Source organism: Cariama cristata, unplaced genomic scaffold (genome assembly GCF_000690535.1).
Source record: "Cariama cristata isolate BGI_N322 unplaced genomic scaffold, ASM69053v1 scaffold21659, whole genome shotgun sequence".
Taxonomy (NCBI): Eukaryota; Metazoa; Chordata; class Aves; order Cariamiformes; family Cariamidae; genus Cariama; species Cariama cristata.
In genome coordinates, this window is record NW_009635538.1 from 1 (window position 1) to 13,198 (window position 13,198).

A 13,198-nucleotide genomic window follows, 5' to 3' on the forward strand; every position below is an offset into this window, starting at 1 on the left:
CCCTGAGGAGGAAGGAGCAGCAGAGATAATGTGTGATGAACCTTCATTCCCCGTCCCCCTGTGCTGCTTTGGGGAGGAGGTAGAAAAATCGGGAGTGAATTTGAGCCTGGGAAGAAGGGAGAGGTAGAGGGAAGGTGTTTTAAGATTTATTTTTATTTCTCATTATCCTACTCTGATTTTGGTTGGTAACAAATTAATTTCCTCCAGTTGAGTCTGTTTTGCCTGTGATGGTAATTGGTGAGTGATCTCTCCCTGTCTTTCCTTTTTGTTCTGTTCATTCAACACCTTAAACAGTGGGTTTGATCAGTGCTCGAGCAGTAACTGTTCAGCAAGTTCTGATACTTTGCATTGTACACGGAATTTGCCATTCCTGATGTCTGCTGCTGCATCAGGTCTGTAGAACAGCTGCTGGTATCACAACTATAACATGAAGCTAGGTAGCACAGAAAGGACGAATCAAAGACTTCTTTAAAACTATCTTAGGTCAGTTAGAGAATAGTAAGACTCAGAGCAATACCTTGTTTTGGATAAAGGGAGAATAAATAATTGATTTTATTTAAATTTCTCCTAATCTAGGAAGAATATAGTTGATAAAAGGCTGTAAAACTTTGGGCTAGGTGATAGCTGCAAACATTCAGGTAATTTTTCCAAATTTTTCCTAAGCTCTCCGGTCAGTTTATCTTATCCTCCTGTCTTAGCTGCAGAACAATAGAGTTGTCCTTTAGTGTGGGGAGGGGAAAATGGAAATGTTTGAAGTTTTCAAAGTTTTATTTTTGGATTTTATTTCCTATGGAAGCAAATCTTTGGAAATGTAAGCTGTTTCTCACAAAAAAAAAAAAAAGGAAGGTAGGAAAACTAGTCACTTAGAAATGAAAATAGAACATTTCTGTTGCTGTGAGGTGTGAGAACGTCAGGTTTTCACCTTCGCACTTGTTCAGGGTGGGAAAAGGAGGGAAGCAGTTTTCCATACAATTATATTCTGCAGTCTTCAAGGGAGCAGATGGTATTTTTTTTCTCCTAGCCGTTCCTTCCGTTTGCCTCCCTGAGCTCTTTTGCTGAGGGAGGAATATTTGCATGAGCGTGTGTTTTGGTGTTAGCTGTGAAGCAGCTCTCTGTCTGTGCTGTGGAGTTCAGTTACGCGGTGTGCGACTTCTCAAAGCAGAGCCCTGCCTGGGGTTCTAGTGGTTCCCTAAAGGTGCGTATCGTGGGGGTCTCTGTCACCTTCTGACTGCTCTTGTTTTCTGTCAAAGGGATTTAAAATTGACTGGGGCTTCTGCTGAAGCGTTGGCCTCTGTTTTAAATGTTGACTATTAAAATGTCATTGTTGTAACCTTCAGCAAGGCATTTAGCTAAATTTCCTTACCAAACTTGCAATGACAGCTTTCCGCTTAATTCCACTCTAACTTGTTTGCAAGGATGGTTATTTGCATCTTTGAGTTCAGTTCCCTTTCTTGCTTTTCAATGCGCTCAACATGCACTTTTTAAAATCAGTCTATTTATCACAGCGTAGGGAGGCTACAGGAAACACACCATGCTTTAGAAATATAATAATGATAATAAAAAGTCATGAGATTCATAATAATACGTTTTTACAGTATAGTAGCTGGGACAAATGGAGTTTAAATCTTTGTTGCTTATGAAGTCTTCAGATATTTCTTTCTGAAAGCTTTGCATACCTCAAGTATGAACCTGTAAGTTTTTAAAATAAATTTTATACAAGGTAAGTGTAAGAAAAGAGACTTGTCATGTGCATGTATCATTTCCTACAGACTGTAAAAACGGAGAAAGAAGTTTTAAACATTTCCTTTTTCTTTTGGCTTTAGGAAGGATTTTGGAAGCTTGCCAATTTGTTTAAAGAACAGCCTGCTCAAATAATGTTTTTATCTGCTATATAAGCATGCATTTCATCTTCATCTGGATGGTCCAAATCTAGAAACAAATTAACTTTCTCCCTGACAGCTGGTATTCATATCTGATAGTAAATAAGTACTCTTAAGTTGCATCCTATGCTAATGTCTGTAAACTTACAAGTTACCTTATTAGGTAAAAACAATTCCTTACTGATGCTTGAGAAATGAAAAATGTCCATTCTTAAACTGTGATTACATATTTTATGTAGGAAATAAGGAGGAGGGACAGTATAGCTTCCTTGGGTGTCTCAGATCACATATAAAGGAAAGAAAAATCTAAGCCTAAATTAATAATGGAGAAGGAAGTAGAATTTTCATACTTTTCCTTACGAAGACTTTCAGAAAGTATGAGTCACGCTATTGAACCTACTGTGAACCTACTATTTTAAGAGACAATTTTCTCTAACATAGTCTTGACATTTTTACAGGCCTTTGGTAGTCTCAAGCCCTTCGGTTTTGTAGGTAAGTATATGGTATGTTTGGATAAGAACATTAACATCCATTTGTGGTAGTTATTCACATTTAGTCACTCTATCAACCCATAAGAATTCAACAGCTACATAGTGATATTTCCTATGACAGCGGATCTTTTTGGACCTTTACAGATCATGAGCCAAGTTGAGGGACAACAGAAGAATCTTGTACAAGCCATTGAAGCTCTCCCAAGTTCTGGGCCTCTTTCTGCCTTGGATCAGGACTTGCTGCTTTTAAAAGCTACCTCTGCTGCCACCCTGAGCTGCCTTGGAGAATGCCTGACTCTATTACAGCAAAGCATGCATCAAGTGGGCCAGCATCATAACAGGACACTGTCATCAGGTGAGCACAAGCTCTCTTCGGTGTTATTTTACGTGCCTTGGCATTTTTTATTATGATACTGAAGCAGGCCAAAGGAACCATTCCTCAGAGAGGTAAGTTGGGGTGAGTAGCTTGTAAGCTTCTACAGCCTCAAGTATCATAATTGTTTTCTTTGCCTAAAAAAAGATGCAAAATCTATTGAAATCAGAAGGGAGGAGGAAAAGAGGTTGTCCTATATCATCTTCAGGTGCTGGAGGGAGCAAGACAAAAGGGGGGGGGGCATGGAGAATAGGTAGGTAAGCCTGTATTCTTAATGACAGTGCAGAACCTGCTGGGTTGTTTTGTTTTGCTTTTGCCTTTTTAAATCACAATACAGGTTTGTTTGCTAAAGATACATGTAATATTATGCACTGCTACAGTGAAAATCATATTTCTAGTTTTCTACACGGAAGGATGCTGCTGAGGCAGATTTATTCCAGTCTGTGGTTTTCTTTAAATCTGGAAAGAGTTCTCTGTCCTGCTATTTTAAAAAAAAACCCAACACTGTGGCAAATTTTTATGAACTAAAATGTCAAAACAGTGTGATTCTGCATTGAGCTCTGCAGGCAGGAACCTCTCAGTCCCGATGTAGCTCCATTTTTTCACTTCATGCAGTTCTACGTCTCTGTCCATGATGTTGAAAGTTGGACCTTTAGCTTTCTGAAAGGGCGGTCAGCGGTTTTCCCCTACACAAACTGCACTGCCTAGTCTAAGAGCAGGAGCAGGACTTGATACAAGAGGAACAGCAGCAGCAGAGCTCTGGGTATGCGGTGGATTTTTATGTTTTCTTCGGGTGCTTCGACAACATATCCCCCACCCCCCCCAATCTGTCCTTACAGTAGCTTTGCTACAGGGCAGGATATGCCCTCAGGGCTGCTGAGACAGCTAGGTAGCGAGCCCTCTGAAGAATTCCCATTGTGGGGACAAGAGAAATGTGAGAGGGTCAGCTGAGAAGTAGGCAAATGATGTAAAAAGGATGCTTAGGGAAAAAACAGTATAAAAACTTTGACACCTGTACTATGGTATATCCTGACTTTCCCGCATCTCAATTCTGATATGTTTCATAAGGGAACATAAATAAACAAAACATTTTTTTTAGTTTCCCTGTAGAAAATGTAAAAAAAACCTTGCACATATCTAAATAGTAATGATAAAGTACATTTAATTGAATTCTTTGCTATAATTTCATTTCAAAAGAGAATGGTTTGAAACAAAGATGAAAAGCATCCTTCAAAGAAAAGTCACTTTCTAGTTTCAGAGTCCCTGAAGGTTGTTTTTCATGTCCATGTGATCTAAGTGAACTGTCAGAGATAAATGACTTGAGTTGTACATGTCCTTGAATCTGTGTCCAAATAATCTTCTGTTAAATCAGTGTCTGTATTTTGACTTGATAATAATTTTTGAGGATCTGTGCATAAGAACGGAGAAAAACAAGCATAACATTAGTAATTGCTGAAAGGGACTCCTGTAATTTTTGAAAAAAAGTAGAAAACCAGGACTACAAAGTACTTAATAAAATGTAATAAGTGTTTTTGTTCCTCCTAAGACTTTAAACTTGTACAAGAATCCTTTCAGGAATCCAAATTCTGTAGCACAGGTTCACACCAGCATCTTTGGTGTAACTGTAAGAACCTGAATGCAAACAGTTAATGCTTCAGGGTGTAGCTTGTTCTTTGGTATGTAATTTTTTTTTTAAAAAAAAAAAACAACACAGGAACTAAAAGCTGCTGAAATATTTAGTCTCTTCTCTCTGACTGAAAGAGTCTGTGAAACGTTTTTTTTTGTGTGTGTGTTTGGTTTTTTTTTTTCTTTTTTTCCTTTTCTTTCCCTTAGGCCTCATTATGCAACGTGGTTGCCTGAAAGAACCTGGCCTACAAGTCTTGATTACTGATTTTCCTACAGACTTAATCTTGTGCAGGCGTACTTTGATAGACTTAACACTTCTGCTGAGTCGGTAGAGTTTCAGAGTCATCAAAGCTGCATAAAATCATACCTAATCACACTAATGCCTTTAAGTAATCCTCCAGCAAACTCTTAATTCTCAGAGATGATATATTTCATTTCGTTTCTGTGTCCTCCAGGTGAATATTTTTAATTTCATACTCAGAAGGTGCAGCCAAAAGATGACCTTTACTGTTACACATTGATACTGTCAGATGAAAATGACTCTTGTTAGTTTAAAAGCCGTATGTTCCTCTGATAGGAAGTCTCAAACACCTTTCACATGAGATGTGATGGCCCTGTGCAATTTATTGCCAAATATTTCCATCCCAGTGCTGCCTCATTACCAAGTGTCCAAGATGCTAGTGGGCATTGTGGGATAGAGTCCACAGAATTTTGTAGAGAGAGACAAGATAGGAACGTGATAACTTGTTTTCATGCTTCTAGCCTACAGTTCATGAAAGCAGTCCAGTCCAGTAAACAACCACAGTCCTGCTCATGTAGATTGTGGGAAATAATCAATGGCTTTGCTTTGGTGATTTGAACTTACCCTTGAGTTTACCTTCTTTTTCAGCATCAAAAGCTCTGCCTATTATGCCATAAAGAGAGAGAACTGCCTGAAAAGTAGATAATATGCCTACTTTCTCTGTACCTTTGCTCTGCTTGTGTCCTTGAAGTCTTTACGGCTGATTATGCAAGGCTTGCTGACTTTTGTGTGCACCATAGGCCTTGCAATCTTGCTATTTCTAAAGCAAGGACTGAATGTAGCTGAGAGTTTCTGACCTAGCACTTACAGAATGCACTCATGAAGATTATAGTTAAATAGTGGCTATTTTAAACAGATTTACAGACCTTCATTGTTTTAAACAGAAAAAACCCTCTCCTTTCTTTTGATGTAAATACGTTTATTGCTTTGTTTACCAGTAATGTGAGTAGAAAGAAGGCAACTTGGCATTCAGTTTAGTGGAATCTTATCCAGAATCTAGGATTGTGTAGGTCTTGACTTTAAATATTTTTATGGCATCTTTTTTCATGGAATAGTTTCAGGATGACATGATTTTTCCTCTTCGTGTTTCTCACAAGTTGTCAGTCTTAGACCTCAAACCTACAAGGAGACATGACATTTAAACTGAAGTCTTCAATCTTGTCTTGAAGGGTAGTCCATACATGTTTTATTTCCACTCTGAAACTTCAAGGAAGGGTTTTTGTGATTGTTAGTGCTTGATTTTGGAAGTGCATCAACAAGAACAGTCAATGAAGCAAATTCCTGTCTGTGTTTCTACTTTTGAGTCAAAATAATGTTGAATAAGGTCAAATTCATTTCTAGCTGTCATTACCAAAGGTGTGTGCACTGATCACTGGCTAAATTCTTTGTAATTTTTTTTCTTTCATTGAAAAATATGCTGGAGAAGAATATTATTAGCTGAAAGTGTTGGTTACATAGAGCGTGAATTCAGGATGAGGGATTGGATCTGTGTAAGCTTCTTTGAGTTTGGGAATTTTGCTCTTTTTGTAGGAGGGAGAAAAATGTCAAGGATTTTCTTACTGGCCAAGAATGTCACCACTTAGGTACATGTAAAGTATTTGCTGATCAGCATTAAGTGCTTTGTGACAAGCTTGAGTTCATTTAACATGCAGACAGGAAAGAGGTGCCTTTTAAAATGAAAACATGGAGAAGAAACTTTTATCTTCACTTCAGACTTTACAACTTTGAGTGTTAATTTTTTTCTGCCTGTGTAGCCTTTGGCAGAAGAGTATCTCTAGGGCCTGTTGACTGCTATGGTTAACATCCTTCCCGCCCAAACTGCAAACAGAGCAAACTTGAATGCTTGTTTTAAAGTAGGTATACCAGGTTATGTTGTGTTTTAAGTCTGTTTTGTTTTATTTTGGTGTTTTGGCAGACAGAATCCTGTCTTGTAGTAGCAGCCTGCACAGATAAATCCATTCTTTTAGTCTGCATTTCACATTAGCCATTCGTTTCCTGAATAAAGCATCTCCCTGATAGGAATTCCTTCCTCTATTTTTCTGTTTCTTACTTGCCCGTTTTTCTCAAGTGTGAAATACAATGTTTCTGTTTTCTGAGGACTTCTTATAAACAAAACCCAAACCCATCCTCACTATGGATTTTCTGGAGTTCATTTGAACGTGCAAATGCTGCTTATTTTGGCTCCCATGGCAGCGAATGCATTAAAGGTGATTCTGCAGTTGGGGGGGGATGTACTTGAACTTTGTTTCAGCAGATTTATCTGTTGCTTCCTTTTTTGGAAAAAATAAATGGACAGGAAAACCAAAATCTAGATGCTTTCAATTCGATGACAAATGACAACTAGGGATTCTCCTGCAGCTGAGATGGCCGGAGGAGAGAAAAATGAGCAGAGTTGTCCTCTTTCTTGCTTAACACCCCCAAAATGCACGTGGGCAGGGAAGGGTGAGGGAAGAAGACAGAGGACTGTTACTGGTGTAATTTACTAAATTTGGCATGGTCAGTCAGGTCTCCCTTAAATGCATCATCGCTAGACTTGCTTCTGTCAAGAATAACCAAAATGATTTGCTGTTCTATATAAATGCTAATACATTATTCCTTATATCTTCTTCTTTCTTTGGAAGATAACGTTATTTTCTAGTCCCCGCACGGTATTAGCAAATACAACGTCGTCATCTTTCTAATCTGAAAAGCAGATGTGCAGGCGCCACTTGCTGTTGCTGGTTCAGCCTACTGTAAGATTCAGCAGAGACACAAAACTGTCGCATCCATCCCCGGCAGGGGAAGGAATCCAGATCTAATCTTGGTCTCTCCTCGAGACCTACCGTCGCATTGTTAAGCAGATATTTGTTAGAGTATAGTTACAGTATATTGTGAGAGTTTTATCAATAAATGTTAGCTTGCGGTTGTGCTGGGAAAAAACATAAGTGTTTTTTTAAGTCTATAAACCAAGACCAGAGGACTTAAAAGTAGAAAGGGTTTTGTTATAGAATTGAGGTAGGTGTTAAGCATATTTCATGCATCAATTATCATGCAAAAGCGTAGTTTGAAGGTACATGAGGTACCTAGAAAATTAGAACCAACAAAAGAAATTATCAACATTGCTTAACTGAAAAATCTCCTGCAAACCTCTTTGGGGAGAATTTCCTTCCCTCCTGCGTGTGCATTTGTGAGGAGGAAACTCATTTCTCCTGAGGGCATTTGTATGGAATACAGCCTATTGTGCCATTTGAAATGGATGGGGTTTTGTGAACTATCGCATTGCCATAGGGCAAGGAGAGTAGGTGGAGTCTGGATGCTGTACTTCTCTTATGAAGAAGCGTTCTCCTGTGCCTTGGTGGATTTGCCTGCTGGGTGTTCATGACAGTGGAAATTGGTGTTGAGGGGAAGCGAGAAACAAACTTATTTTGGGGTATTTTCTGTAAGAACTCTCATTTTGTGTGTACATATGCACTGAACTTCCAGAGTAATCAACCTTGGGCTTTCACTCCTGGAACCACAGAATCAACACCATGCAGGTAGAAGAGATCTGGGTGATTTTACCAGTTTTGTATTTGGTATGTCCTTTCTAATTTTTGCATAGTTTAATGCAGAAACAGATGTTTTCTTTTAATTAGTGTAGTGCTTTGCATAGTCTTAAAGCAAGTAGTAAAGCAGCTGTGTAGGTGTGAATACATTAATATTGTTTGTGACTGCCTTTCTGGAGAATTTCTTCAGAATTATGAAATGTATCAAAATAAGAATTGAATTTTACCTTTCTGTCAGCTGTCTTTGGCTATGGCTGAGAACAGAGCAAAAATCTGGCTTAAAACCAAAATGGTGACAGCAGTTTCTTCTTACTCTTATCCAACTCTGAAGATAAACTTTCTCATAATATGTTTGGGTTTTATATATTTTTTTTCTTCTTGAAGTCTTTAAAAGAATTGAACTAGCAATAGAAAATTTTGATTGCTGTAAAGTGGCAAAGATAGCAACTCCATTGGAATGTATCAGGTTATTTACAGATGGCAGCTTAGTCTGTGGAGAGTAAATTCCAATAAAATAATTTGATTCAATATGGGACAGAGAACAACTACCTGTACTATTTTGTGGTAAGAGTAATTTCTGCTAATGAAGATGAGAACGTTTTGGACGTACAACTGATACTGTGAGTGAAGTAGAAGCCATGTTGTTGTGTCCTTTCACCTTTTCTATATAGAAATTGTATTCTGATCTTAGTTGATTTTAAGATAATTTCTGATGAGTTCTCTCTTCATACTTTGCTTTTGCCGGAAAAGTAGGCTGCTCTGTTAGATGCATGGCAACTCCCATGGGATGATACGAGCATGCTGACATCTGAGTAAGATTTGTAGATTAAAGATCATCAAAAGTTCCCTGATGGCACTTTGAAACTAGGCATGAAATTTTTTCAGCTTGTTCAGAGAGCTGACTTTTTATTTATTTAGATTCTGTGGTGTATGACTAATATCTTTTACTGCGTATGTCTCTTCTGCAAAGTAGTCAAGTTCCAAGCAGATAGAATTTTAACAAAAACAATTTTTCTCATATGCAGAGGTGTTGAGGAAACAGATGTGCTTTTTCCTTTGGACCTTAACTCTTGGCATCCTATTGGTGTTGGCTAGGTCACAGTGTGTTGTTAAGATCTGTTTAAAAATTGATTAAGCTGACAAGATTTGTTGTTTTGTGAGTGTAGCGTTGCCCTTGGGACAGGTGGAAAACCATGCTCGCATAGTTCTGGCAGTTTCTATTTCTGTAAGACAGTCTCTAAAATGCGTGGAGAAAGATGAAGTAAATAGTCTTTTTACAGTGTGTTTGTACTGAAGAGGAAAACTAGTATAGTGTTTTTAAAAATACCTAAGTGATGGTGAAGTGAATGTTCACACTTAAAAATTTCCTCTGAAGTGAGGTATTTATTCAAGTGGAAGCTTTTTCTTGTGCTTATTTATAGAAATTGGATTTTTTACAAAATACATTGATTAAAAAAATGATTTTTTACAGTGAAGGCCAAATAGATTGTGTGTGCAGAGAGAAGATGGATAGCCCAAGGAAATGATTGGATGACTTATTTTCAAAGATTGGCATAAAGAGAAATCAGTTCAATTTTTAAAGTTTTTTTTAGTCTCTTTGTAATAGGAAAATAGCAGCAGTAATCCGATATTCAGCTCTTTGACAGGGAGAAACAGAAAAATCGATTGAGATTTGTTACTGCAAAGTAACAAAGAGCAAGAAGTGTAGGCACACTCCATAAAACTCTCTGTGGCCATTCAAAAGTGAAACAAGTTTATTTTAACTTCTTGCCTTTTTTTTTTTCCCCTGAAATCCGTAATAATTAACATCAAAAAGAGTAAAAAATTTTTAATGGTTTACAGACATATGAATTCCCTCCAAGGAACCAAAATTTTTATTTGAAATTTTCCAATTCAGTTTAATTGTTCATGCTGATGGTATGCTTCCTTCCTCCCATGCAGCAAGAGTCCATTTTGCCAAAAAAAAATCTTCAAATTATCCTCTGAATCAGAGCTTGTTTTGAGGGATTTGGGGTTATCCTTTGTTCCTAGCAGCAAATTGCTCAAGACCTGAGGAGCAAGCAAAGAGATACTATGGCTGCAGTCACTGTGCTCTTCATTCCTTGCCATATATACCAACGTTGTGTGTTGATTTAACCCCATCTTTGGAATGGGGGCAGATGTTAGCTTCCTGATGCGTACGACCAATGTGTAGAGCCTTTCCAAGAAAATGACCTTTTGTTTGATACTCTCATTTTCTCGTACAGTGTTCACATAACTTGACAGGGACTTAAAACATCTACTGGCATAGTCCTCAAAGTCATTGAAAACCAAAAAGCTTTGTAATATGTGGCCTGACAGCAGAGCCACAGAGATGTTCTTCCTTTGGCAACGGGAAACTTGAGTCATTATGTGAAATACACATTTAATAAAAAAATACTGGTGTGTTTTTTTTTTTTTTTTCCCCTGTTGGTTACTCAGATCTTCGAAAATTATTTTATACTCGAATTTTTCAATTATGTTTTCTTCAGCAAAAGGTGGCGCCACAAAATCACACTAAGCAAGTAGACCTGAAGTTTTGTCATGTCATCATAGCGTAGCACCGTTTTAGATGAGAGGACTATTCTGTAAGAATGTAGAATTTGGCAAGAGGTCAGCTATAGGATTCGTGGCCCATTTTTTAGTAATGTAAGTGTTGTTATAATAGTACACAGCAATACCTCACCAGATCAAACCATTTAATTAGGAGGGAACCTCTGGTAACCCCTGGTAGTATGGGGAAGAGAAATTGCATGTTCTTTAATGTACTTTGTGTTGATTTGGGTCATCTTAAAAAGTTGTCAGTGATGGGAGAAGGAGATCCTCCCCATGGCACTAATTGTATTTTCATATACAAATTATGGTAATGACTGAAGAGCTGCGATTTTCTTATCCATATTTCTGCATTTATAGCAGTGCGTAATTAACAGCTGAAATTTAAGCCCTATGCTGAGGGTTACTGATTTGAATCTTGATACTATATTTTAGAGGGGTAAGGGAGGAACAACTGTGCAGTGGCCTTCACTGATCATTCTTTCTCTCTTGGTATCCTTAAATACTGGCCCATCCTGGAAATCAGGTGCCCCCAGAAGTTCTGCTATCTAGTTCTGTTTGATTCATATTTAATGTGCATCTTTCTAATGAGATATCTTCTAAACTGTGGTCTTGGGACCAGTAAAGCATTTTAGCACTTAATCTAGAAAGAGATTTGAATAGTACAGACAGAAATAAAATACAGCTACTAAGCTTAAAACTCTGATTTGAGGCAGCAGAAATGGAGGGTTTACTTGGGTAACTTCATAACTATGACAATAGTGGATAGAGAATACTTGCTTAATAACCAAGGTGTGCCAGATTGTATAATCTTTCTGTATAAATCTGTATGGTGGTAGGAGTAACATTTTAAAATCTTCCTTCATTGACTTTTAAAAAAAAAATATTTATCACAGATAAGTTGGCATAGAAGATGCTAGAGTATTTTTATTACTAAAATAAAACTGAGCATGGAAACAGAGAAGAGGTAGCAGTTCATTTATATAGTAGAATGTTGAGACGAACGGAAGAAATCCGTAATCTGTCTCTTGTAAGTTCACACCCATTTTCTGCTTCAGAAGGAATCCTGGGATGGCCCGGACCCAAGTCGCACTCCACAGAGCAACTGAAAAATGGTGCCCTCAGCTCCTTATCATCTGCTAGTGCCAACATTACGTGGGCAATAGTACCCTCTGCAGTCCAGGATGGACAGGCACTACAACCAAATACGGAGGTAAGCAGGCTAGGTCTTTGTAAGCCATTTCTGTTGTATCTAAGACTTGACATTGGTTAGATACGATGCATGTAGGATGCTGAATGTTTACATTAATTACTTATGGTATTTTTTGCCTTATAGTATCCTCTTTGTTTGAAATTAGTTGTGAAAATGCTAAGTTTCATGCAAAAGTGTACTCTAAAAACTAGAAAAATACATTGACGATATTGCTATGTGCTTTTGCTTCGCTGAGGCCCTTTGGACAGCAGACCATGCAAGCGTACAGTCTCTTTTCTAGTTGCAAAAGCAATTAACAGACTGTCAGTACGCATTTCTATATTCTGGTGACAGAAAAAGCTGTTTGTTTTTTATGCTGGTTTGAGATAGGAGACGCTAGGACCACAACATTTGCTTGCTACTTGTTCTTGCATGTTGCTGTTTGCTCTTGGGTGTCTCTTGAGTATAGCTGACTATTCTTTGAGTTGAAAACCCTTATTGTTTTCTGACCCCATTTCCTGTTAAGTGATTATGGGCAGAACTTGTCCACATCATCCTGCACCAACCTGTTGATTTGTGCTTTTGTGGCATTTACTTGGTAAAGGGCAGTTCTGAAGCATCAACTCTTTGAGGAGGCTCACAGCTGCGTTATCAGGCATCTCATGCACTGAAAGTCTCTCACCATGCCAAACTTCTTCAGCTTCTGCTGTCTGCTTCGGTTACCAGTGCTGCCCACCAGGAAAACACTTCACTCTGAGACCCCACAGATTGTAGGGCACCTGGAGCACGTGAGACCTGGAGAACGGGGAAGAAGTTTTTGAAAGAGCTGAAGAAACCCTTTCCTACTAGTGAATGCTCTTTGGCAATTGGAATGGCTTAAATTAAATTATATCGCCTTTAACAAAATGTGTAATGGCTGGGGACATCAATAAAGCTGTTTGTTTTTCCAGTTCTTTTGTAGTATCTTGAATTGAATGTAGTTAAAAAATTCCAAGGATAAACCTGATTTTTTTTTTTTTTTTTTAATATTACGTGTTACTTTGGTCCTTTTCCAGATTTGTCCTTGGAAAGTAATTTGGATTCTGTTACTCCTAGTGTCCATTAATCACAATGTTTAAATGACCTGTAATTGCTTTTTATTAGGAAGTTGTGTAATTTCTATTTCAGATAAGCCAACTGCAGTTCTTATAGTGTGTTTTTAGGATAAGAGGCTATTTAAGAATATTGGTTTTGGAGTTGC

At 37.9% G+C, this 13,198-nt stretch overlaps 1 protein-coding gene across 1 annotated transcript; it reads left to right on the forward strand.

The window, feature by feature from the left end:
* The first annotated feature begins 2,656 nt into the window (after nt 1-2,656).
* LOC104167358 (oxysterol-binding protein-related protein 10-like) lies at nt 2,657-12,904 on the forward strand. Its single transcript, XM_009707598.1, has 3 exons — nt 2,657-2,726; nt 11,825-11,979; nt 12,563-12,904. Exons 1-3 carry the CDS (start codon nt 2,684-2,686, stop codon nt 12,587-12,589), a joined length of 225 nt encoding a protein of 74 aa, XP_009705900.1. The 5' UTR covers nt 2,657-2,683; the 3' UTR covers nt 12,590-12,904.
* Nucleotides 12,905-13,198: the final 294 nt, after the last annotated feature.

Excerpts from the sequence above, each read along its gene's own strand:
- LOC104167358 (XM_009707598.1), top strand. The coding sequence starts at position 2,684 with ATGCATCAAGTGGGCCAGCATCATAACAGGACACTGTCATCAG. Across the intron at positions 2,727-11,824 it reads TAACAGGACACTGTCATCAG|AAGGAATCCTGGGATGGCCC; the intron begins GTGAGCACAAGC and ends TTTCTGCTTCAG. Across the intron at positions 11,980-12,562 it reads CACTACAACCAAATACGGAG|GGCAGTTCTGAAGCATCAAC; the intron begins GTAAGCAGGCTA and ends TACTTGGTAAAG.